At 39.1% G+C, this 26550-nt stretch overlaps 1 protein-coding gene and 1 pseudogene across 1 annotated transcript; both read right to left on the bottom strand.

The window, feature by feature from the left end:
• Positions 1–3266: 3266 nt before the first annotated feature.
• LOC131785642 (uncharacterized) lies at positions 3267–4579 on the bottom strand (annotated as a pseudogene).
• Positions 4580–7742: 3163 nt separating this feature from the next.
• On the bottom strand, positions 7743–20579 carry LOC131785671 (uncharacterized). Its single transcript, XM_066165269.1, has 12 exons — positions 20414–20579; positions 19377–19508; positions 18667–18769; positions 17500–17789; positions 17057–17191; positions 16071–16176; positions 15457–15761; positions 12432–12563; positions 11924–12029; positions 10956–11243; positions 9589–9656; positions 7743–8414 (listed from the first exon to the last, which is right to left on the bottom strand). Exons 1-12 carry the CDS (start codon positions 20577–20579, stop codon positions 8263–8265), a joined length of 1983 nt encoding a protein of 660 aa, XP_066021366.1. The 3' UTR covers positions 7743–8262.
• Positions 20580–26550: the final 5971 nt, after the last annotated feature.

Here is a 26550-nt window from a genome sequence, read left to right as displayed (position 1 = left end):
TCAAGATTCATGGTTCATTGTTTTTTTTTTAGCTCAGTGATTCATGGTTCATTAAAAATTTCCATTTGATTTGTATATTTAATGTTTTAAACTATATTTAAAATTATTTTTTTGCAGACGGATGATGGATGTGAAGGAGGAGTGCGCAAAGTTTGGTGCTGTGAAGGGATTCAAGTTTACTGGTGATTCAAATACAGGATATAAGGTAACCAGGGTGAGGGAGAGTGAAATTGCAATGAGGCTTTAACTTTCATGAGCGAAGGGCGACCACGAAGCGATAAACAATGCAAGTTACCGTGCAATGGTTAGCAGGCAAGGTTTAGGTGATAGATGGCTGCCCGTAGATTAGTGCGTTAGAAGGTACTTACGACTCCACTTCGGCTGTACCACGGGCAAAATACAGCATTTTGAGGGTCATTCGACTCTAAGTTTTCCTCTGTTACTTGTCTAACAGCATCTTAGATGGAGCGCGCGCGCATTGATTTAAGTCAAACGTGTGTAAGAATTTATTATGGCCAATCAGATTAAAGGAAGCGAGAACTCCTTAGGACTGCATGAATTGCCGGGAAAAAGCCAGTAGCAAGCGGTTTTAGTTTAGTATCTATTTAGTTGACAGTATATCGGGTTTTTTCGACCAACTTGGAGATGTAGATTCAGTTATGGAGCATTGCCTTCCGTAATAATAATAAACGACATTCAGTTGAAAATTTCCTCAAAACGCGAATCTTTTAGCCTTTAAAATGCATCATAGTCTGCTTTCTTGCTCTGTAGGTGTTTGTCGAGTTCTCTATGCTGACGACTGCTCGCGGGCCCACAGTGCGCTCACAGGACGGGACTTTAATGGCAGGACAGTCATTACCAGCTTTTATACCATAGATATTATCATATGATTACTTTTGGTGCTGATTACTTTCTGCAAAATATGAACTTATCTTCTATCTGTTTGTGAATTAAGGAAAAAAGAATCTTCATTTGATTTATACAAATTTTTAATCAGAAGTGAACCAAGTTAAACCATATTCTGGTTTGGAAAAAAACATTCCTCTTAAAATGTTTTCTCCTCCGAAGAGTATAAAAGGTATTAGTGGACCTGAGAATGGCCTGTAGGCTTACCTTCATGGGTTAGCAGCCTTTCTAAGAAGAGAATTAATTGTGTCGGCAAACTTGAAGATCATGTATTGTTTCCGTCATGATATCCTAATCCAACCTTCTCACATGGCTGTTTTAAATTGTATTTTCTTCTCCCTCGGCTGCTTAAAAAACTCTGTCGAAAAACCCCATGTAAATAATCCCATTCCCAGGCACTGCTAGGGATCTTTTAACAAATTTTATCTTGTTGGGGGTACTACATAAGGGTCTTGTATTTTCCCTACTTACCTTTTACTGTCATGGCAATTTCTTGAGGTTAATGATTTTTATGGTATTGTTTGATAATTGTAATTAACTTATTAAAGTTTGTTTGGGGAACTCTAAGCTCTCGTATATCTATCTTTTGGTGGGTTGCAACGTAGTTTCTTTAGTACTTAAAGGATTCCCCCGTCGATGTGAAGTTAACTTCCAACCCCAGTTTTACAGACTCTAATGCAGCCTTGGTTACTGTGTTTCATATACTTTCCTTTACCATTATGGGTACTGCGGTACAAAATCTAGACGGTAATTGCGAGTAATTGATCCAGTTCACCCAGCGATTGTTTCTTGATAGCCTTAATATGCATTTACGATAGAACTGTACCCAATTCCAAAGTTGCCAAGATATGACAGTAAGCTATTCTCACTACACTCGAATTGTTTGTAAACCTACGCGTGAAACGCTGCAGCCGTGGTGTTCATAGCACAGAAACTATACGATCCTAAAAGGTACGTGGGACTGAAGAGAGCCTAGCGCATAACAAAGCAAATGCTAGTGTGTTCTTCGTTTTAATAACTAAAGGGTTCTGTTTAATTATCTTAACAACGTGGCCAGGTTCATGGACAGCTCGAGATTGTGTAGGAATAGATAACTCCTAACGTAGCAACTAAGGAATGGATGCAGTTTCTGACGCAAACACATTCTTGAAGAGTTCAAAACAGAAAAAAAAGAGGGTGCAGGCTAACTGGATCCAATTTGTCGGCCTTTTCGTCCTACGGATTGCCCTTCCCTGCCAGTATTGTATGCTTTCATGTATTAGATATAAAAAAATTCGCGTGGATTAAATACCTTGCTCAATTAAATAGTTATTTTCCTGAGAGGTGTTAACAGCTGAAGGGGTCCTATGTTGGAAAAGAGAAATACTGGAAGTAGTCTCACACAAATAAAAATGTTTTGTTGAAATTCTTGGCTTCTTATAGATCAGGTAACGATTGCAGCACAAGCGGACTTTGGTGAATACTCAGCGAGTGTTTCATTTGTTTTTGTGGCCGTTTTAAAGACTTTTTTAATTAGGTGTTAATTGTTAAATAGTTCGCTCTACCACCCGGAGGTGACAATAACCCTTTGTACTCCAGGGACCTTTAAAGGTGTTAATGTAAGCTGGATTTCATTTTGATTCCTTTCCGTCTAATGTTTACGGCACCAACTTTTTTAACTCCTACAGAATGCAATGTGGTGTTGGTTTTTTTTATTTCGCATTTGTGAAACTAGTTCAGGAGGTAACAACTGAAGTTTCAAAGTATGACTTCAAATTTTTTGTATTCAATAGACGCATGCTAGAAAATTGTGCTCCTTTAGGGAGATTTAGCTTTGCAACAATTTTGTCCGCTTTGATAAAAACAATCTGAAAATTGCATATCATTCGTGTGACCGATGTCGATATGTGATATCTTTCCTTTTAAATTCAGTTGGGAAACGAAAGTTCAAGCCAAGTTGCTGTATTACTGCCAGCTGTGAGTCAGAGCAACATTCGCACGACCTTAAGATAATGCCTGTACATTTTAATAACCAAACATGACTGAGTGATGATTTCAAAGTTCGCAAAGGAGTGTGAATGACTAGTCTGTCACGTCGGGGTAATTAAGGGGGACAATGTTTACTTGGAAAAGAAAAGAAACTTCGCTATTTTGCGCTGAGGCGCGCCACACATATTGTCCTCTAAGTTGGTTAAGGACGTCTTTGACAGTCGTTTGACCACAGGAGCAATTCTGACAAGATCAGTCTGATCAGATTTCACGATATCTTTGCGTTATTTTCGATGAAGTTTTCAGTTGTTATTGGAACTATCGGTAGCGCAGAGTGCCACTTTCAATGTCGTTTCGTTCCATAGTCATCAGAAACTAAGGACTTAATTAATAACTCACTCATCCCTGACAGAAACTACCCAAAAAATTGCGCAAAGCCAAGCATGCTAAACTGGTGACGACTGCGCGATATGAGTACTATCGAAGACGAAAACTCTTGGAGAATAAAAGAGACGCATGAATGCTTAGTGTGGACTATATCATAAATCTGATTAACGTGCTGTCTATAAGATATTGACTATGTACCCCTTAAAAAGACGTTTAAATCATTTTGCTTGGTATTGACATTTACAGTGTGCGTTTCATACCAAGCTAACCTTTCTTGCTAAATATTTCATCAATGCCTAATTCCCTATCAGGATCATCCTTCCAGTTCTTGTAAAGGTTTTCTAGGCCTTCGTATGTACCTGGCCTTTTTAGCCTCTTGTAGAAGATCTGTTAACGGCGGTAGGTAGCAGGTAAACAGTCCGAGGTAACCCATCGGGGGGAACATGAAGGTACTGTGTATAATCAGGCTCATCGTCATCTTCACCGTCGTTCACCTTATTCATAGTCGGTTGAGAAAGTCTAGTTTGAATCCTGTCTTTGACTGCAACGAGGTTAACATTACGAGCGAAGAATCGATTTTAGACGAGCCTTGAGGCGAAACGGGACGCAGTCGTTCTGTGTCACCGTTTGTATTTGTGATAGAGACGTTTACCGTTACTCCATCGGTGGAGTTTGCGAGGTTTTGTGCCGCGGGCGACACATCGAGGTTAAGTTTTCTACTGCGCGAATGTTTCTTTTTTCTCTTGGCTTAGAAAAAACTCGCGGTGATGTGAATGATTCGTCGATTTCGTTCTCATCCACTCGTGAAAAATCAGTCCGAGAAGTAAGCTGTGGAGTGGCTGTACTCATGAAGGTAGCGTCGGTAACGACAAACTTTTAAGTCGCGAATCCTGCGCATCATCATTGTTCAAAAGCTGCGCCGATAGAGTTTCCAACCTTCCTTGAGTCGACGTCGAGATGTTTTTGTAGACGCTGCTCTTTGAGACTTTTTCTTCTTGTATTGTTATCGCTGTCAACTTTACCCGGTATTGGCCGCTCGATTATTGTATCTCTCATTTCTAATTTACCTGAGTTTGCGTGATCTCCTCAACTCATGTTTCAGGCGTCGCATCTCGTAGTCAAGCGATTGCAGTTGTGGGACTGCTGTTCCTCCAAGCTACCTTTACGGATTTGCAAGCGGTTTCGGCTCTCTTGTTTAAATGACGAGCTTTGCTGGCGTTATGATCAAGTTGTTGGGAGAAAACAGTATATTGTTGCCACGACGAGGAGTTCTTTCCCATGACGAATTAACGCCGAATGTACTTATGTCGACCCCGTGATTTTATAATAACTATCCGTGAGACAAAGCCATGGTATTTGACAACTCAACGAAAATCTCTGTCGTGTCGAGGGTAGTCGTTTGCATAACAATTCCGTCAGTCGATACAATTTGGTCCCGTCTGTGTGGGAAGTATTTAAGCTATCTCAGTATTAGCATAAGGTACTTAAACGGTCATACACCGCATATACATTGAACAATGCCAAGCGTTTTTTTTCTTTAGTGTCCCACTGGGAAGCCACTGATAGCCAAAGGGCAAATTTCTTTTGTGACAGGGTCATTCTTGAAAATCAAGCAACCGTTTGTTGTTTTGAGGTTGATTGGAAAACCAGATTTACAAACAAAACAATTAGACACATCACAATATTAATCTCACACACGAAGATAACAATACAAATTAATGTTTAGGAAAGTTCACATGGTTCAGTCATCGTAATCATACGATTCTTTGCACTTAGATCAGTTTTCGTCGCTCAAGAGTTGGTTACTTCTTCTTCGTGACCTAGGTAAGGTCTGGCGAGCACACTTTTACGTCATCAATTGGTGGGTTTGAGGATTTAAAGAGGAATGGTGATAGATTAAATGGGTTGTGACAGCTTTTATTGTTGTTTCAGCTGAAATAATGAATTAAAGCCAAAAGGCTGTGAGGATTTTAATACAATTATTAGGATAAGAAATTGTACGCCGTCTTTCAAACATCAAGGATTACCAGTCTTTTTTCAATAAATAATTCCTTTACGTTTTTTTCATGAGTATTGGAAACTGGCCACGGCATTTTGGTGTTACATTACGCATTTCGTCGAAAGCACAACATTTTCAAAGCCTTCCAGGGTTCTAAAAACACTGCAGGGTGTACCGGTATTAGTTGACACAGTAGTTTCCAAGTTATCTATTCCCCGCAGAGGTCGCAAAAATCGTCCATTAGAGTTCCGTGATCAGAGCCGTGGAATGGATCGGCCTCTTAGAGCAAATTTTATTCCAAACAATCGTTGTTTGGTTTCTTTTTGCATCGGAGTGTTGTGATACCGCAAAAATCCCACAAGGGGGCACGTAAACATTCTTGTCGACCTTGATTCGATTTAAATCGTCAAAAGGAGTGAGGTCATTCAACGGAATGTTGATTAGCAGATTACTATAAAAAACAGTAACGATCAAAGTATCTCGTGTTTGCACCAGACAAAGGCAGCAAACTGTGAGGATCGAACCTATCGTACAGAGCGCTTTTCAATTGAATGTCATAAAACCAAAATCAAAACAACCACAACAGCCAATCATAGCGAGGAATATATCTCGAGGAGCCAATGAGAAATTGAAGTAAAAACAAGCAAACTGCCTGAGGCGCGGGAAAACGCGAGTGACCAAGTCGGGATTGGTCTTAGTTTGCATCTGATTGGTTGAGGAAAGTGGCGCCAGTCACATAATAAAGTGAAGCAAAGAAAAAGCAATCCTGGATTAATTTCGATACTTAATTGAAAATGTCTTTTTCGCAAATAAACACAGGTCACGGTCTTTCCACCCAGTGAATAGTTAAGCCTACATTTTTCGAGTCAGTCATCCGTTTGAATTTTCCCATCATGCCAGAGCTACCTTAGGGGCGGTTCGCTACATGTGCTCTGGTTTCCTGTGGTTAATTGCGCTCGGTTTTTTTAGCAAGTTCCATCGTTTTTACACGCAATCGGTTGTTAAAGAACGCAGTGGGTGTGGGCCAGACATCTAACATTGAATTGGGTTTTAGTGTTTTATCGGTTTCTCGATTTTAACTTATTGATAGGGCTCCTTTTTTGCTCCACTGCCTGTTGACAAAGTACTCAATAGTCGAGTCTTAAGATACAAAATATTTCACCTCAACCCCTGGGAGCAGGAAAAAAATTTAGCTATTTAGTGTAAATCAGTTCTGTTTCGCGAATGTTTGATTCCTGGTAATCGCAAATCAATCTCCCGCCTGTTGATTAGTAAATAGTCTCGGTACTGACTTATCTTTCAGTAGTAAGGACTTTTGAAAATGCTCATTCTATTTGCTCCGCTCTTTTCTTAAGCTTTCACAGCGACCCTAGTAAGCTTATAGGCTAGTGTTGGATACACGGATATTAATCCACACATCCCTGCATGGGACAGACCAATAAACTAGGAAATACAAGAGAGATCAAAGCAGCTTTAATTATATTTTATTTCCACAACTGAATCAAGCGTCTGATGGCCAAGAAGGACAACGCGTTAGACTTTCAAGGCAGATGACATTTCACATGGCGCATGCTCAACTATGTCTGTTTAAGTCTTTCGATCACTCCAGTATTCAAATGGTGCTTGCTTACTGGGTCTGAGCAAGAGATTAAAATCTCTTGTTCTAAGTCGGGTTTTTCATTGTGCATAATCAACTGAATGCGGCAACAGTAGCTTGTCGAAAGCCTCAGGTGGGTTGCTTAATATCATGCTGTTAGTTCTTTGATATAGCGTTAGAAAATTAAAGTTACTAAAAATCATCATAATTGCTACGTACTCAATGGCTAAATACAGTCTAAATACCTCAATAAATTTGATTATAGTGCTGATGATAATCGATAATTGTGTTCGGAATTACATAGGCATAATCAGAACAAACACAGGATTATCTTTTCCGCGTGGATTATCAGTCAAAAGCTGGTATTAAAATACCGCAGCGTCAAAATTTAGTCAAGATATCTGAAAAGCAATTTAGACTTATCGCAATCCTTTCATTAGGAACGTTTTATAAAGGCTCGACTTCGTTCACCCCTGCCATGAGGCGGTAGGGCATCCAACTTTTTCCCAGGATGTTTCCTAACTCTAAAAGAAAGGCCCAGAGAACGAGATTGACGAGCATCAGAAATGGAAGGGGCATATCAAATAGTGGCTCATAATCACCGAATCGTCCGTGGCTACGTTTGATGAAAATAAAACACAACTTGATATGTTTTTGATGCTTAGTCAACGACCTTACAAGAGAGATAACATTTAAAGATTTCTACAACGTAACATGAAATTAATCTTGCAACGCATCTACCGAAATTGTAGCCACCTAGATAATGGAAAAAAATTTGGGGTAAAACTGAAATATATAGGTTCAAAGTCTTTTTAAAACCCAGCCGATCAAAATAACGGATACAGGAGAACGAAATCTTCTTGAGCCGTCATGATATCAATTTTAAACCACTGGTACTTTCCTATTTAAGCATGTTCGTGATTGTGATAGTACTAATTGGAAGAATTGTATGCTACACAAGTTCAGTTACCGCTGGTTCGTCGGCTAATTTAGAAAAATAAATGCAGACAAAAGCCACTTCGGTTCGAATCATCGCGTGCTATGAAAAGAGCCTTTCAAATAGTCTCCTGTCGGGTGGCTCCGTTTTAAGAGGGCCCCAATTGGGGTAAACGCAAGCTGTAAACGGCCAAAAACTCTAGCCGTTAGGCGTAAAAATTTTTCATCGACAACCTCTTTCAAAAACCCAGCCACTACTACGAGGGACTAGAAGGAAATTTCTCCTTACAATGTCAATACATTCTCAAAGAGAAAGGTTAAGAGATGAAACAAAAATATCAAGTAGGGGATACTGTTTGATTAAACACCAAATTTTCGGAGCTGTCTGGCAGACAGTGCAGAGAATTTGTATTTGGATCTTGAGAGTGAACGTGAAAAGACAAGAGTCCAGTACTGGGTATTGACTGGTTTACACTTGTTCCATTTCCACTGCCGTCTCTATTTCCCGCCTTCCTTTTATGCAAGACTTCCTGAGGATTGCGAGGAGTGCGATCATCAAACCAAGAGCGACAAGTGGGCCGAGTATTGACATGATAACTTCCGTGTAGGTCAGAAACACTACTGAGAAGAGAGAAAAAGAAAAGCAGCTTAGCTCTAGGAAATTCTATTCTGCATAAATCAATGGGCCATTTATAGTTGTGTACTTAGTTGCCAAGCCTTTGATTTGGAGTGAGGCTAAAGGTTACCTGCTGTGATAGAGACCAGTATTTAGTTTGCATGATTACGAAGTAGTTTACATTGAAAAGCAGCAAGGTTTGTGTCAAAACAAGGTCAACTTAGCCTCATTCCTGTTCAAAGGCTAGGCAACCAAGCATACAACTGTAAAATGGACTATTTTCAATTGGGTGTCGAAAGTTATCCAGGCTTGCAATTTTTGCTTTGCTTTGCTCTGTGATTGGTCCAGAAAACTCGCAACACTCTGCCAACCAATAAGATGAAAAACTAGAACCAATCATGTCTTGGTCGCCCAGGTTTTCCCGCTCTCTATAATTGCATGGGCGGTTTGCTTGTTTTTTCTTTGAGTTCCCATTGGTTCCCAGGGTATTTCCTTTCTTTATTCTCATTGGGCGGTTGTAATTACTTTCGTTTTGGTTTTACGACACTCAATCGAAAAGTTCTTTAAAGAATCGTGAATGCTTAATGTTTGCAGCCGATTAATAGGTCCAAGTCGAAGCGCTGAGTGGGAAATTACGTCGTATCATAGACCTTGAGGAATCCGCGCTTTTTTAACTTTTCAGTTTTCTCCGCCTGGGGGCATAAATGAGTGCCGCGAGGAAGACTTAAAGGAATTTTGAATAACTTCAGTTGATTAAGGGGGAACTTTTAATACTGGTAGTTGCTGAATGCGTTGAGAAACAGATCTGTTCTGGCGGTTCTCACTTCGATCTTTTGTATATACTTCACCATTTTTGCTGGTTTGCTACAAGGGAACTGAGCTTTCTCGAAGCCAGTGGGGGGTACTATTGATTGTCTTAACCCTTTGACCCCCAGGAGTGACTATCATCTAATTTCTCCTTACAATATTACCCCTGAATCAAACATTAGGGTAACGAGAATAAAGGAAATGATCACCTATCAAAGAAACTCTTGTTTGTTAAACAAATTCTCTTTGTTAGAACCTAAAGAAATGTACAACGAACAGTGTGGAAAATATGCATACTGATGTTAGGGTGTGAAGGGTCAATATCCATCTCGTTAGAACTAGTTAAATATAAAAAATCCTCAGGGTTTCTACACTCACTTTCATCTGTGTTTGTGCTCGAAAATTCCGATGAAGCTTCCTGTTTTGTTACGTAGGTTTGGCTGCTGTAACAAGAGGTTAGGTTAGATCAAGTTAGTCATTGGTATAACCAGAGCTCTTCACTTGGAAAGGAATCCTGAAAGTCCTATCAGAGAAATTTTAGGAAATAAAATATTGCTGGAAATACAGGACGTGCATCGTTTAGGAAGGCCCTTTTTTAAAGTTTAGCCGATAAGGAAGGGATGTAATCTCCGACTTAGCTTTGTCACTCGCTATGGAGATAAACTTTCTCTAATTTAGGTTTACAGACAAAATTAACCGATAGCTAAAGTAGATGCTTCAAAAATGTAAGTTCGTGCCATTTTTTTGTCACCAAAGTGCCAAAACGCGTCATTTATCGTGGTGTGGTTGATTGTTCCTCTCGTCATTACAACTGAACTAACTGCCAGGAGAGCAGAGTCGTCATAAGAGCTCTGGTCATTAACGTTATCGGAAAGAAATGGTTTTAGGACCTGGAGAGTGGTCTCTACTGTAACCCATACAAGGATGCTACACCTCTAAAGGAAACCAAGTCCAAAAGCGGACACTTGCGTCTAAAATCGGACACTTGCGTCTAAATTCGGACACTAGTTTCTGAAATCGGACGCTGAAGTCAAAAACCCGTTGTTAGTGTCCAGAAATAGACACTTGTGTCTAAATGTTGATACCAGTGTCGGGCGCTACTTTTTAAATGCAGACACTAGGGAGTAAATTAGGACACACGTGTCTAAAATCGGACACTAAGTGTCTAAGTTCGAATACTAGAGTCAAATATTGGACACTCCTGTTTAAATTTGGACACTTGATTGAAAAATAGGACAGTGGTGTCTAAAACTGGACAACTGCGTCTGAAATTGGACTCTAATGTTTCTATTGGACACCAGTGTCCAAATTCGGACAGCAGTGTCTAGATGCAGTCTCTGGTGTCTAAAGCAGATACTAACGTTCAAAATCGGACATTTGTGTCTAAAATCGGACACTAGTAACTAAATTTGGACGCTAGTAACCAAAATCAGACATTAATATCTCAAATTTGACACTAGTCTCTAAAATCGAACACTTGGCCTTAAATCGGACACTAGAGTCTAAAAAAAGATACTGGTGTCTAAAATGGGACACTGCCGTCTTAATTCGGACTCTATTGTTTTAATTCAAATACAAAAATCAGACACCTCTGTCTAAATTCGGACACTAGTGCCTAAAATTGGACGCTTCTCTCTAAATTTGGACACTTGTTTACTAGGACCCTGGGGAGTAGGCTTTAGGGTGGTGCCTTTTCGTAATATACCGTTTTGGGGATTACAATACATCGTTTATCGTACTAACCGTTTTCTTTGATTTCCCGATCCCGTTTAATTCCTACTGGCCAAACTACGAAGGGTCCCACTGAGACGTCGAAGTCTTCTCGGAGAGGACAGTACTGAGACTGCGTCAGGCAGTTAAACGCAGTTAACATGGCTGGCTCCTTCCTCTTGCACGTGGTCATTTTACAATGGAGGTAAAGGAATTGTTCGTCTATCCCGAAGAACTGTCTTATAGGAAACTTGAATCGCACAGCCCGGCTTCCCGTGGGTGATCGGAGGTAGTCAACTTCTAAATCATTAGGGCAGCTAGAAATTTATGTTAAAAAAGGGTAATTGTGGCAAAAGTATTGAGTGCTTAACGTTGTTTGGAACTTCTATGGTTTTGCTCGACGGTGTCATGTGATTAAATTTAGTAACAAACAGCGCCAACTTTTGAAGAAATCTGATTTCACCCCTTTGAAATTAAATTAAGGGCGTCGAAGCAGTCTTCTTCGTAGCCGTTTTTATAGGATGTCGCGTACATGCAGCTGCCTCGGATGGCATTCAAAACAACGGTCAGCTCGATCACCAGTCGCTGTTCGGGAAATTACATCGCCCTACTATCAAGAGGATAGAAGACTGCACTCGAGGGAATGGGGGTAATCGAGCCTAAAACAGGCGCCGGAAGTCTACACAACTAGACACCATAAGAAAAATAAATCTTCTTGTCTTCTTAGGAGACTGGAATGGAGGAAAGTAAGTAATGACATGTTCTTCTTCGTCTGCTAACAATTTTGTATCTTATTTTCACTGGATCATCAGAAGACGGAATTATAAGCGCAACTGCAGGTTTGTCCGTTTAATTTCCATCGAAGCCCACCAGATAATCACGTTCTGCGTCTCCGATCAAAACTTTGCGCTTTAGTTGGCAATCTTATGAACTTTATCAGTCCAGCTGCTCATTCAGCGGAGAAAATCTAATGAAAAAATAAACTCAATTCACTTACTAATCAAAAATGAGTTTATATCCCAAGTTAGGATGGTGATCTGAGCAGTTCTTGTATGCAGTCACGTGACACTCTTTGGGAATGGCTACAAGTTCCTGCCAGATGGCTAAAATAAAGGATGTAGAAGTATTATTCGATATTGATCATAATGTCGATTTGGTGAGCCAATGCTTTCCTTTTTCTCTTCTGTTATTATTTTCCTTTACGAAACTGAATTCAACACTCGCTGTTCTTCCCCATGTACCGAAGTGAAGCCTCCGGTCATCCAAAGAACACGAAAGCAGCACAGGTGACCCAAATCGTAAATACCGTAGGCAAAAAAATGCACCCCGGATTCTTTTCTTCCATTTGGGTAAGAACTATGAGTAGATTCTTGATCATTCTTCGAAAATATTTTTACATCATTGTTAACACCGGTGCCTATTTTACGACCAATTTACTGATCTTATCCTAGCTAAACTGCATTTCTATATTCAAAAAAGCAATTGATTGAAGAATAGTTTCTTACCTTCTACTTCAACGAAGACGAGGGAGCTCAAGTCCAAATGGATAGGGAATCTGTTGTACTTGACGTCCTCGGTGAAGGAATAGTTCGAAAATAATTCCACTTGAACTTCTCCAAAGATCGAACTATTTGCTCCTAACAGAGAGAATACAGTTTTTACATGAAATTTCTTTTATAATGATGAAAATGACTTGCTTGTTGTCTTAAGAAGTCGACAGGAAGTTTTCAGTTATCTAATCCAGAAAAATTATCGCATTGTTATTTTCTATTTTTTCTTGAAAAAATGAAACTAATAAAAAGGGTTTGAATTGTCGTCACATACGATAATCCCCAAACATCTATTTCAATTGTACAGTCAAAAATGTGAATATGAAAGCGATCTTCGCAGTAATGAGTACTACTTAAGCAGAAGTGAAGGCCTGAAAATAATTCAGGCCCGTACGGGATTTGAACCCATGACCTTTGCGATACCGGTGCAGTGCTCTACCAACTGAGTTAACAAGCCAACAGGGAGCTGGTCACTGTGTTGGTTCCAAATAAACCCGTGAAGTGGTAAATAAACGGCTGTGAATATATGAAAGTCATATTTGAACTACGGATAAAGACGTGAATATGAAAGTGATCTTCGCAGTTATGAACACTACTTAAGCAGTAGTGAAAATAAGGCCTGAAAAAATTTAAATGTCTTTAAAGCAGTTGAAATCGAGGTTAATGTCAATAATATATAAAGATTGTAAAGCCATTTCCGAAGAAAGGGCCTCTCCGCACTTGCTAAAAAGTTGTTTATTTTGACAAATTTTCTGTCATCACCAACATTTTACAAGTGCGGATGGTTTGTCGCGACTTGACAAATTTTGGCCGATGCCGATTAATCTTCGAATGCACCGCCACCCAAATTTATCACGGGTGAAAACTGGACAAACTGTGATAAACTTGTCTAACATTTGTCGTTAAAGATACGACAAGCCTGTAACTGAAATGAGTTTGCCAGAAAGGCAAGAAATGTCTTTGATGATTTTGTCGGAACAATTCTAGTTTTGTCCGCTGCTGCAGGAAGGCCCAATCATTACAACGATCGTAAAGTTCATTCATAGAATAGAGTATTAGACTTTATTTATGGGAAAGAAATTGAAAAATTATTTCATGTATTCAAAATTTTTCCAAAACATCCTGCATGACCAATGAACATGCAAGAATGGCAGCTGTCAATCACGGGAGGTCGGTTGCGGTAAAGTTGTGTGCCACAACTTCCACAAGTATCTGCATGGTGGTGCGAATTTTTTAGTGTTCTTTCAACTGTTTCGATTTCACAGAAAATTTTTTCTTCCTTTTCTAAACTACAAAACACTAATCTGACAACTTTTTCTATTGTTTTTTTCTTTCAGGGTCACGTACCCAAAAAATTTCACCCCGGCATTTGAGCTTTCATTCAAAATTTAAATCAAAGAGAGAAAAATCACCAAAACATATGAATTACGAGATTAGCCTTTCTCTTGAGAAAAGTAATAATGTTACATCTAAATTTTGCATTCATGAATTTACCTCAGAACATCAGGGATTCCACGACCAGGTTTGAGTTTCAAAATAAATAATTTTCATTGCGAGGCGGTACGCGGTTGTATTGACTGTTTTTAGGAGATTAAATGGTAATCGGAGTTCTTCCTTTGTATAAGTGTCCTTGGCGATTGATTCGTAATGGCACTCTTTCTAAGTCTAACAAAAAGTCAGGACAAAAGATTTGCTTGGCGGCGTCACGATGCACGATGGCTGAATATTTCTAAGATTGCGTGTTTCTGCCAAAGCAACCTGTATTTGCGTGGTATTCAATATATTAAATGTTCCGTTTTATAGCCATAAATGGTATATTTAAGCTCGAAATCTGAACTGAATCTCGTTGGCACTCAGCGTCCTTCGTTATCAAATAGAACCTCAAAAGATATTTCGGTCAGTGCTGTAGCGTTGCCTAAGTTCTGTGTGCAAGGACTGGTTTAGAACAATCGCATTAATTACATTAGTTACCTTCAATTTAAAGATTACCTGACAGACTTGAAAGTCCGATTATGATGAACACAACAATCAAACTGTGAGACATTTTTTCTTTTCTTTCCCTGAGCTTTCAGTGCAGTAGAAAATTAAACTGATCTGAACACAGCCGGGCCACGTGCAGTCTCTCGAAACTTTACCACGGAATGTGACGTCATACTTTTACGAAATGTACAAGAAACTGTTGTGCGCTTTGGTACAAGATGAGACGTGCTTAAAAACGAAAATATCTATTTTCACCGATTCATAATGGAAAATGTTGAAAAACGATCAAGAAAAGCACGTTTTTTTTGTACAAAAGCGAACAAAACGAACCGCTTGAGATTCTTCCTGTTTCCAGAAATTAGTTTATGCATTTAATTTTGTTTGCAGGGTAATTGTTGGTTCCATTTATTTACTTTTCATTTAGAGACCTCATTCATGAACACAGAATGGCTCCAGAAAAGATATTATGAGCTAGGCGGGGGTGTGAGTTTCCAAAGATACTGTAGTGGGGGTATCACAACATAATTTGGTTTGATAAATTGAGTTGAAAATGCAAATTGGCCACCGCAAGGGCTGTTTCAAAAGCTGGCGTTGCGAGCATAAGCCCCTGGAAGAGCAAGGACGGGCTAACGAAGGGCTCACGCTCAAAAAGTCAGCTTTAAAATGTTTTGGGGGGGTGCTTAATTTGCTCTACAAATCACAATATACGTTTTCGGACAGCACAATCAAAACGGAAGCGTTAAGACCTTTCCCGTCACTGTTTTGTGTAAGGAGTAATCAGAATTCGAAAGCATTGCTTTTCCTTTCCCATTTTCAATAAACATTTACCTTAAGGAGCGATTTCTATAGAGCATTTATGTTGACCGTTTTCATAAGGCACATGTAAACACTAGAAAATTAATGTCCGGTTTTGGATAATGAAACGACAAGGGGCCAAAAGAAATCCTAATAAAAAACCTAAGGCTAAGAAAGAAGAAAAAAGAGAAATTGAAAAAATTACCCTTAAATTCATTAGAATTAACAGTTTTCTTGTCCAGACTCTCTTCTCCCTGGTTGCATTCTTCCGGCCACACCATAAACGGGCCCTTGGTTACTTCATTTTCTCTGTGGTGTGGACAGTACTGTGTTTGCGTCAGACAATTAAAGCGCATCATCCTGGGCACTTCTTTCCTTTGACACGTGATCATTAAACAATGAAGGTAAAGACATTCCTTCGCAGATGCATAGAAATGGTCAAAAGTAAATCGGAACCGTACGGCCCTGTTGCGTGTTGGTAGATAATCAAACTCTAAACCTAACGGACAACTGAAAAACGAATTCAGTTAAGTCTATTAATCAATCAATCTATCTATCTATCTACCCATAAATCCGTCGATCAATTGATCTATCATCGAAAAAATTGTGAAATCAGCCAGTCAGTCAGTTGATCGATCGAACGAGCAAGTTTATTTTAGTCACTGAGTTAGCTAGTCAGTCAGTCTGATAGCCAGCCGGAAAAACCATTCTGGGGCATTCATTCACTCGGAGTTTCCACCGTTTGCTTATTGAATTTCTAGCTGTATCTGATTAATTAATTTGAATCAGTTTTCTCTTAATATCTTTCCCTATACTCACCTGTCTTCCAGTAATGTATAGCCTTTCGTGGAAAGGTGATCAGTGAAGTTTTTGGAGCGACTCAACCGGCATTTCTTGGGAATAACTACATGTTCTACCAGGGTAGCTAAAAGAAAAGGAATAAAATAAACAAAATGAAATAAAACATCAGTGTAAATCACATGAGTCTATTTTGACTTAGCTGATCAATATCATCTACTATCAATGAACAAGGTGGGAAACAAATCACTGCTACATTGACTACATTCGGTCAAAGCATTCTAGCTTTGGATAAAAAATCCTGCACGTGATTGTGATCGGACAAAAAACCACAACAGTTATGACCTGGTAAAAACGGAGGTCAGTTTAAGTTTAGAGTATCAGCGGTTCAAATCGGAAAAGAGGACAACGAGGTTTATTATCGTAGGTTTTTGTTAAGGTTTCCCCTGAAAAAATTTCTTCCCTAAGCTGCTACTGGTCATTTAGACTGAAATTACGACTTATTGCAAAAAGTTATATATTGATGAAACAGGAAGACGACGAGGTGACCGATTCCAAGAACACCTTCGCGACGTAGAAAGAAATGACAAGGACGCATCCAAACCAGTCGCTAGTCGCTTTAATCTACCTAAACAACATATAGTAGTTTGCGGCCTTTCCCTATATCTAGGCAGTTCGGAAAGCCACAAAACTCTATGACAAAAGTTTATCTTCCAAATCGGCACTCTTAATCCCAACGGTGTCAACGAGCGCTTTTTATTCAACTAATTTATTCTTGTTTTCTCGTCAACATATTCACACCAATCGCGTAGCTCCATTTTCTACAATAAACCCACGCAACCCACAATTCCTCCAATCGCTCTGACGAAGGGCTAAACCTTTAAACGCTTTACGGTGGCCGATTTACGTATTCAACTCAGTTGATCGCACTAAATTACCCTGAAATTACGACTTGCCGCACTTCACAGTTCGGATTGATACTCAGATTTTGAGCAACTTTTCCTCACCTTCAACTTCTATGTAAACATAGCTGCACATCCCTAAATGAATAGGGAACTTGGGGTACTCTTGAGAAAAACAGCTGCTGTCAAAGAGTTTGACACGCACTTCATCTTGATCTACTTCATTCGTGTAAATTTTGCCTTTGGGAAAAAAGTGTAAAAATAAGCGTAGGGAAATAGAGAGACTATAAAGAGATTGCTACAGAATGTGGATAATTATCTCTTCTCAGTCTATCATATATATTTCTTAATTTAGGTGCTGGCAAAGAAATGCAAGAACGTTGCACGCGGGCAACTATGGGGTAAGGTATGAGAGGAAATCTTGTTTTACCTCGTTACTTCTTCCTCCCAAAGCTATCACGCTGAGCTCGCATTATAAAAAAAGACTGGTTATAAAAGTTTCACTTATCATGGGCAGGCGAGGAGTAAAAAAATTTATCTTCAATAACCATTTGTTAATCTGATCTCTTTATCTTGTTTACCTTCCTCTGGTAAAACCACAAATGGACCCACTGTCATAATAGTTTCCTCTCGCCGGTGGGGACAGAACTGTGCCAGCGTCTTGCAGTTGATTGCTGTCATTTTCGGTGGCTGCTTTCTCCGACATATGGTAACCTTGAAGTGGATGAACAGGAATTGTTCTGCAATCCCAAAGTACTGCCTTATGGGGAATTTGAATCTTACGGCCTGGCTCACTGCATTTGATTCAAGGTAGCTAAGTTCATTCTTGTCCGGACAGCTGAAATAGATACATGACGAAATACAACGATTAGTTTTAGATTCCTCTGTAGATCGAATAGCATTTAGCCTATCGGTGCTTCTCACGGCTCAACACTTCCAACCGCCACAGCTGAATATCTCGTCTTCACTTCGTTCATGGATTGTGGCAACGCACAGAAAATATCGGGTTAAATACATCAGAAAACGGAGGAAAAATTTACGAAAACAGGATGTTAGCAAGTGCAATGCTCGTTCAAAACCGTTGTCGAATATGTTTTTACAGCGTTAACTATTTCAGGAAAACACTTGACAAACACTGTGTCAACTCACGTTGGATAACCGATGAGAAAACGGACTGTATACAGGGCAGTTTTTCAGGCGTCATGAACACCATGTTGTTCTTGTATTTGCCTATAGTAAATACCGAATGTCACGTACGTTCTCCGCAATAGGAAAACGATATTTGAACAGGGAATTTTCCTGATATTCACCGTTTGGTAAAATTATAGGCAGGTGAGGGATTTTACATTGTAATGATGTGGCATGGTCTTAGTGCAACAGAATGTAATCGGGTGAAAATTATCTTATTCAATGTCAATTCTACAGGTGAAGAATTAAACAATAAATAGGTAAGGAGTACAGAGAGCATGACGATATTATGGCTAATTAGATTAACTTTAGAGCCCGTAGTATCCATGAAAATAAACTCACGGTTGATCTACCGTGACTGTCTTTCAATTCAGATCAGCTAAAACAATAAAATTATCAAAAAGCATCCAGTAAGGGTGTTCACTCTTTCCACCCGTAAAACTATTCGCTTCTCTTAGTTAAGTTCAGTGCAGTAATTTCATAACCTCCCTTTCCGCTTCCCAGCCATGTCCAGTCACCTCACTTACAAATCTTCGATGAGTCCGTATTCCAGCACTGGATTGTGGTTATAGTTCTTAAATGCACTCACATGACATTCTTTCGGAATAGCTATTTGGCCCTTTTCCGTTGCTGAAAATTGAATTTGAGTAGAGTTAGAAGCCGGTTTATTGATGCTCTCACTGCCATGAATAACGAAGAATTGATATCGCCTTAACTGTCAAGCAGACAGATTATTAGCGCACGGAAAATACATATCATCAGCTCGCGCTAATCTTTGATATTTACAACCTCATTAAACACTTTATCTACTGCACCTTAGATTTTGATCAAGTCGTCATTTCTTTGCACAGGTAACACACACAACACCGTTAAGAGTCACGTAGCTATTTTATCACCAATTAGACACTAGCTATTGACAAAAGACAGTACTGACAATATATTTCTTTCCATTTGCAAATGTGTGGTACTGAACGCGTGTGACTAAAATCTAAGAGGGAAACCATATAGAATGGGCTCTAGAAAAAGAAAGCAAGAGGTAATTGCATTCTTCAATTTTATCGGATGGAAAACAGAAAGATCCGCTGTTTGCTTCGTCACACTGAAGCCACGCCCTGAAAGGAAGCTTTATGGTTGTTACTAATAATTTTCATTTATCTCTTCCTTAGGTTTTGCTTTTGTTTATTACCACAAACAGAAAAAAAAATTCGATATTATTCCTAGAGGAACGTTTTCATACCTTCCACCTTGACGAAAACATTTGAGTTTACGTCCAAATGAATGGGAAATCTGATGTACTCAAACTCTTTGGTGAAGGAGTTGTTTGAAAATATTCCGACTTGAATTTCTCCTTGTCTTGTGTTATTTGCCCCTAAAAGAGATTAATTTCTTAGCTTAGAGACTCTCAGGAACCGTGACAACGTTTTTGGATCAAACCATACTGTTATTGTTGTTAATATCATTGCTCTCGTTATGATTATTTTTGTGTTTAAGGATGAAGTTTACGACAATAGCAAACGACAAAAAATACACATCCACTTTAATCAGTTTTCCTATAATTCTTAAGTAAACCCCGAAGCAAAATTAATAAAGATCTCTTGTTGACAGTCAGAATAAATATGACAACTTTGATGTAATTGAACGGCTGAAATCAGACAGTTGGATGCTGCTACTTAGACACCCACTTTTTTTCCCCATATTACTTATTTCAGTCTATTTGTCAATTCTTGAGGGTAATTTGATAATAATGGATAACGACACACTGAAACCTTACCTTGATCACTTATCATTCCAGCTGATAAGCCCTGGCCTCTTTCCAAACGGTCCTTTCTTGGAACTTTTTATAAAGAAACGAATGTTACTAAAATGTGTAGATATATCGACATTCAATCCAAAAGATGCACTTAGAAAAATGCCTCAACCCAATCTCTCCTCAACCCAAACTTCCACATGTACAGTCAGAATATAACCTTTCTACAGTTGATATCTCAAGACACAAGGATTTGACTGGCAAACCTGAGGTGAGCCATTCGGGGGCTGCGCGTTGTGTGGATCTGTGGTGCAACAAATTCCGACTCATGAAGTTTAAGGATGATGATGAAATTGCTTCGTTGGACGCCTCTCAGTACAAATAATATGTCTTAGTCAAATTTTCGAATGGGGTGACCCGGATCCTTGAAAGGAATTTGAGAATGGGTTCTTAACTATAAGTAATTCGAAAAATCCACTCTTGACATATGCCCTCTTTACATTACCCTTTGTCTTTATATCACTTACTGGTTGTTGGACCCGGATCCGATTGATTGCACTTAGCTTTAGTCGGCCACGACACAAAGAGACCCACAGTCACGTGGCTATCCTTTCGTTGTGGACAATGTAGCGCTTGTGTTCCACAGTTGAACCTGTGTGGCTTGGGCACCAATGGCGTCCGACATGTTGTCATTTTGCAATGGAGATATATGAATTGTTTCTTCGGGCCAAAGAACTGGACATTGGAGAATTGAAATCGTATGGACTTGTTGCTTGTCGGTAAGTAGTTACAGTGAAGAGCTCGCGGGCAACTGTAAATTGAGTGGATTTGTGGCACTTTGTAAAAGTTTATACTCCTTAGCGTAATAGTAGGATGGAAAGGATGCCAAACTGGTCAAATATTTCAAAAGACATGTTTGACTTACTGATGGAGAGTTTTTAGTCACCAAAGACCTTCAGTTTCAGACGGATGTAATGATTCATCATTGTGTTAACTGTGCGTGACATTCATTGTTTTGCTGTCTTGTGATTTTGTTTGTGGGAAGACTCGCTTAAAAATTCTGTTAAACCTCCTTTCTACTTTCTAGATCTGCGTTATTATAGCGACCCGATCATTAATTGACTCAATGTGTGTAACAAACAGCATTTGTCTTCTATCTTTGTATCTACAATTACTTTACTCACTAATCGCTGATCAGTTGATATCCTTGTGTGGGGCAATGGTCGTGTTTCTTGTTGGCACTCACGTAACACTCCTCAGGAATAGCGACATGATAATCATCGATGGCTGCAGCAAAAAGTAAGAGATGATTAAAGTTCAGAAAACTTCTCTTTGTTGCTCATCTTACTTCAAAAATACACCGGGAAATAAAGAATTGTAGCGATTCAAAGCACTGTGGTAACATGAACCATCTGCGTTTTAATACCTTCTAATTCGACATAAACAATCTCATTCTCTTCCAGACGAGTTGGGAATCCGGGGTACTTCAAACTAAAGCAGGCGTCGCGAAATATCCTCACTTGAATTTTCTCTTCAGTTTTCTCATTGGCGGAGATTAAAACCCCTGAAGAAGATGAAGATGAGACTTTAATAGTTGCGTCTTCGTTACTGTAGGTCTGTCGTTACTAGTTTTGAGGCCGTTTTTCTAGACATTTCGTCAAAGTTACCTCGTCCTTAGAGTATTTCGCTTCTCAAAATGGCGACAATATACCCGCTGCCAGTTTGAAAACCGAGGTGCTCCTGGTGACGAGACTTTTGTCGAATACATTCAGTTACGTAGAGCAGTTAAACGTGCGATGGGGATGAATTTGTTGAAAATGAACGTTTCCACCTGTCTTGAATACACGTGAATGATTATGCAACTATAATGAAATTATATAACGAGATAAATTGCTGTGTGCATGAGAGCATTTGAATTGTCAAATAGTTCTGTGTTTGGGCAAAACGTTTTCTTTTATCTTCGCGGAGACCTTCCTGTGGCTAGGATATTGGGCGTGATTGAATTGGGCTGTAATTCATCAAAGTACGCCCCGACATAACTGTCACATCAAAATACCTTTTCCATTTTCTTATCGTTTGCTACGAGCTCTCAAATTGTTACGATTGTCCAAAAAAATAGATTCAAAATAATCGGAGCGGAAGTGAAACATAAACAAGCTGCCTTATCGCATGAGCTGGGGTGATCAGGAGTAAGATGGAAGCCTATTTCTTACATTTCAAAGTCATTATTAATCCAGTTGGTTGATCAGATGTTCTTTGCCAAACGTACCCCCACTAAGACTATTTGACAAGTAGCCAAAACATGTCTCGAGGTTAAGTTTATTGCTAGGAGTCAGTTCAAGTTTTACCTAGTTAGTGTTTAAGACTGAGAAAAGACATGTTGTATTTTTATCGAAAACTGAAGAGGGTAAATGGAAACAGAAAGAATTATTGTTGACAAGGTATGCAAACATAATCCTGTAGTTAAGTACAGTTTAATTTTAATGAATAAATTCCCGTACCATCTAATGTGTTTGGAGTGTCCGGGTTCGGCCATTTTGTAGACTTCACTGTTTAATGCCATGGCTTCCCCACCCACCCACCCTACGAAGAAACGTATTGCGTGATTGAATTTGAAGGTCATTTCTCCCTCCATGCCTATACTATGGTACAACTTCTAATAGAGTGGAAGGAAAGGCGCGAGGGGGAGGGGGGAAGAGGGCGGTTAAAAGTACGTGATTGAAACTGACTTACCCATTTCTGATAAGTCAGTTAAACTAAGGGATTGCTTGGATTCGTTTTGGTTTTACTCTTCCAATCTTTCATTTTGATTAATGTAATGTCAATCTCGTTCTTCCAATTATCAGTATTTCAGTTCATTTCAGCATCTTGTTTGCTATGCTTCGAATCAATTTTCAGCTTTGTGAGAAATAAAACATCACTGAATAGTTTCCTCGCGGGTCTAAAAAAGAACACGGAGGTCGAAAAACAACATCAAATGGAGATTCTTCACAAGATTTGCTTTCGATTTAGCTTCAGTACTCATGTTGAATTTGGGCGCTTTGCAGCTGGTTGCTGTCGTTAGTGTCTATGTGTCCCCATGTTGTATTCAAGCCAGAAAATGCTAAAAAATGAGGCGTTTAGGAGCGATCTTTAAGGTCTAGTTCTTGCTTAGATAGAGAAAGCAGCCACTGATTCCAGGAGGTAAACGTAGTTTTGTCTCAGATGATTGTTGAGCGGTAGTTATAGTTTCGATGCGATTTTTTAATTAGGGAAAAGTGCAAAAAAAAGAGATTTTGCTTTCATGATTCTTCGGTTTCCATGAGCGAAAATCTGTCACTCTTACCTCAGGGGTAGCCCGGAAAAGGGGTCGTAAGGCGAAACCCAAACACGAGGGCCAGCTCGAAAGATTAACATACGGCGGTGAGAGGTCTTATAGACAGCGATAGAATGTCAACAGCCGGCTTTTCTTGAAACTCTTGTTAGCGGCCACAGCCAGACCCTGCCCCTTTCTTTTTATTTTCAATCATTGGCTCTAATGTCACTTGCTTTCTTTCTCTTTTTGAGTTGTTAGCTACCTTTGATTTTTTTCATCATATCTGTGTCTTACTTTCAGCTAAGTGGGTATTTTGGTTTAGCAGAAAACTAATTCCAGTTTATTCAAACTCAAAGGTCTAAAAATATTTTTATGAAAATCGTAATTTTGATTATAGAAAAGGCTCGTGGAAGTATGATAAGGTTGTGTTGTGACTTTTATTTTGCATTTTTTTTTCTGGCTTTTTTTTTTACCATAATTTGGTGACGTTGAAAGGAAACACGCACAACCACCACAATGTCACTATAGTAATAGTGTAAGAATAGGATTCATAACCTTCTTTAATTTATGTTGAGAAAGCTTTGAACTGATATTTTTACTTTCCGATTATTGAAAAACCAAACTTGAACATCATATTTCCACTTGTAAAATGTACTAGCTGATATCATCGTTACTTTAAACCACGGCTTGCATCCTCAATTTTTCGTTGCCTCTTTCATTGCAGATTTAATCTTACATACAGCTGGGTGAGATTTAACTCAAAAAGGTGAAATGAAAAGGTTATCTTCGCTCTAAAAGCTGTCCACATTTGCTGAGACCGAGCTTTCACGTGCTCCCTTCAATTGTGATAACTAGTTAGCAGAAGCCACGCTGTTTCAAGTTGCTTGCGACTAAATCGAATGTTACGTAACCGCTCTCCGAAAATAATTTGTTTCGTGTGCGACTGATACTGAAAAGATTGGGGTGGACCTGAAAATATCATTTTGGGTAAGGAAAATGATGCGGGTTGAATACCGTTAAGATTGGAGAACACCATGACGAATTTGATGCGTCCGATAAGGAGACCCTTCACGCGCTTTCCGAGACTCGATTCCACGTGCTTTCATATGACAATTTCTCAATTTTAAGGACAGATTGCACAATTATCCCAACTTTGATGTAAGCACTCTTTTGCAAATTGTGAGCTAGGTGTTACCAGCTATGAAAGTGAGTACTATTCGACTCAGATTTTAACAATACCGTTATTCAGTGTACATGTGCCGGCCATGCCGGTGGTACATTCATTAAGCTCGGGTGCAAGTAACTGTTTAGTGCTACTTAATTACCTGTAATAATTAACAGCATAGACCTTGTGAGGACAAAAATTGCAAACAGCATCATCCCTCAAGTTTGAACAAATCTCCTTGTATGAAACTTAGAAAGCCATGTGCTCTCAAACTTTGACTGACGGTAAAATTTTTTATTTTCCAAAAATAGCTGAGAATTCTCGCTTAGTGATTGGTTAAGGGCTCTGATCTCTGAGACTCAGATCACAATGAGTTAATTATATAATGACATGCGACTCCCACGTGGTTAATTAAGAACGTTTTAGCGTACTTTGAACTCTTTTCTTTAAACAAGATATCAGACCACCTGAGATGTTTACTTTATTGTTCCTCGCCTGAGGTCAATCGGCCATAAAGAATTGTTAAAGTTTGATTTTATTTATGTTGGAAATTATTTTGAGCAAAGATTTTTCTTCCCTGGAGAAAAGCAAAGTCTTTAGAGCTTGCCACTCTCGGTTCTCATCTATTTTTGTAGTCCTTTACGTCTCAAGATCTGAAGAGATCTGATCTCCCCCTTCTTATCTATAACATAAATTTCCATGTATATTAAAAAAAGTGGATTTATCATCTTCTACAAATGATGATTGTTTGACTTCTCATTACCAATTTGCTTTATAATGTACAAGTATTACGAGGAGAAGTTCCATACTAATCACAGCTAGTCCTGTTGCCGGGGAGGTGGAAACGATGGAATATGTTAATTCATTGCTTCAAACCTAAAACTCTACCCCTCTGTATTGCTTTTTTTTGTGGTTAAGTTACTGCTGTTTTATTTGAAAAGGTCAAAGGAGGTTTTCGGCCTCAATTTTTTGTGAAAAGCATTAAAAAAAAGAAAACAACAGCAACAGAGGCGTGGCTAATACAATTTAGCAAGGTAATAAAAACAAAGACTCTTTTACAAGTTCTTTTTTGTGTGTGGGAATAGTAATAATTATTTCATGTAACAACCGTGCATGAGACAAAGGAAAAAAAAATCATCGGAGTCTCCCTTTAGGAATTGAAACTTAGATCTTCAAAATTTGCCCTCCGATGATCTACCACCGAGCCACAGTGACTCCGCGATGGATATAGTGTTTGGAGTAATATTTTATCTTTGCAACTTGCACATAATATATATCTTGGAGAACTAATGTGTTAAAGATGTAAACAAAAATAACTTACTTTCAGACTGTAGCCCGGTTGTTTAAAGAAAGATTAAGATTGATTAAGCGAACGCAGGGCTATCTAACAATTTCTGGTTTAGTCAGTGGAAGCTTTGCAAACAATTTTAATTGTTTCTTTTGTCTCTCCTTTAGTTTTTCTCGCGCTGAGGTAAAACCCCAATGTAAGTCCTACAACACGCTTTATTTCGAGAGAAATCGAGGAAAAGTTAAACTGTCAACCCTGGAATATCACTAACCGCTTTTTGAACAACCGAGCCCAGGTGCTTGTGTTTTATTGTGAATGACTTATAATTTAATGCCTTGGCTTTTCTCAAGAGTCTTTCACCGATATACCGTTGTAATTGACCTCCCTTGTTCCTGCATATTTTCCAGCCACGTAAGCTTCTTTGACTTTCTTCAGCCAAAAAAGGTTGCCTCATAATCTCTTGATCTCTTTTATTTCTCTCCCAGTCCCATCCTAAATTACCTTGAACATCGCCTAGATTACAGATTACTGTCAAAGAGAGAAGAAAATTTCTTAGAAGTCTCAGTCATCGTCATCTATGGCAAGTTTCCTATTCTTTCCACCAGAGACATACAGGATCATACAGGGGTTAGACTTTCCATGTTACTAAATAACGTATACTGAAAAAACAAACTTTTAGTTTCTGCGGTTAATAACAAAGGAAAAACATTCCTGCTTACATCACAGAAAGTTAAAGCTTTCCGCGTGAAAAATGTTTCTTCCAAGCTTATGGGTTCAAAATTTGGTGGTAAATTATTATCAAGGAAAAGGAAGTGAACGAAACATCTTTCACTTCCGCTTCCGTATGAGCCTGCAATATCCTGAGCAGCGCCCTGTGTAGAGGATGCGTAAACAAAGGCCGGGGACCAGAGCGGAA

The sequence above is a fragment of the Pocillopora verrucosa genome, chromosome 4, assembly GCF_036669915.1.
Source record: "Pocillopora verrucosa isolate sample1 chromosome 4, ASM3666991v2, whole genome shotgun sequence".
Lineage (NCBI taxonomy): Eukaryota > Metazoa > Cnidaria > Anthozoa > Scleractinia > Pocilloporidae > Pocillopora > Pocillopora verrucosa.
The sequence above is the reverse complement of the archived record's forward strand: the minus strand, read 5'-3'. Positions and strand labels throughout refer to the sequence as shown.

Excerpts from the sequence above, each read along its gene's own strand:
- LOC131785671 (XM_066165269.1), bottom strand. The coding sequence starts at position 20,579 with ATGACAACATGTCGGACGCCATTGGTGCCCAAGCCACACAGGTTCAAC. Across the intron at positions 17,790-18,666 it reads TACGGACTCATCGAAGATTT|CTGTCCGGACAAGAATGAAC; the intron begins GTAAGTGAGGTG and ends TATCTATTTCAG. Across the intron at positions 17,192-17,499 it reads AGAGATCAGATTAACAAATG|GCAAAATTTACACGAATGAA; the intron begins GTTATTGAAGAT and ends TTTTTCCCAAAG.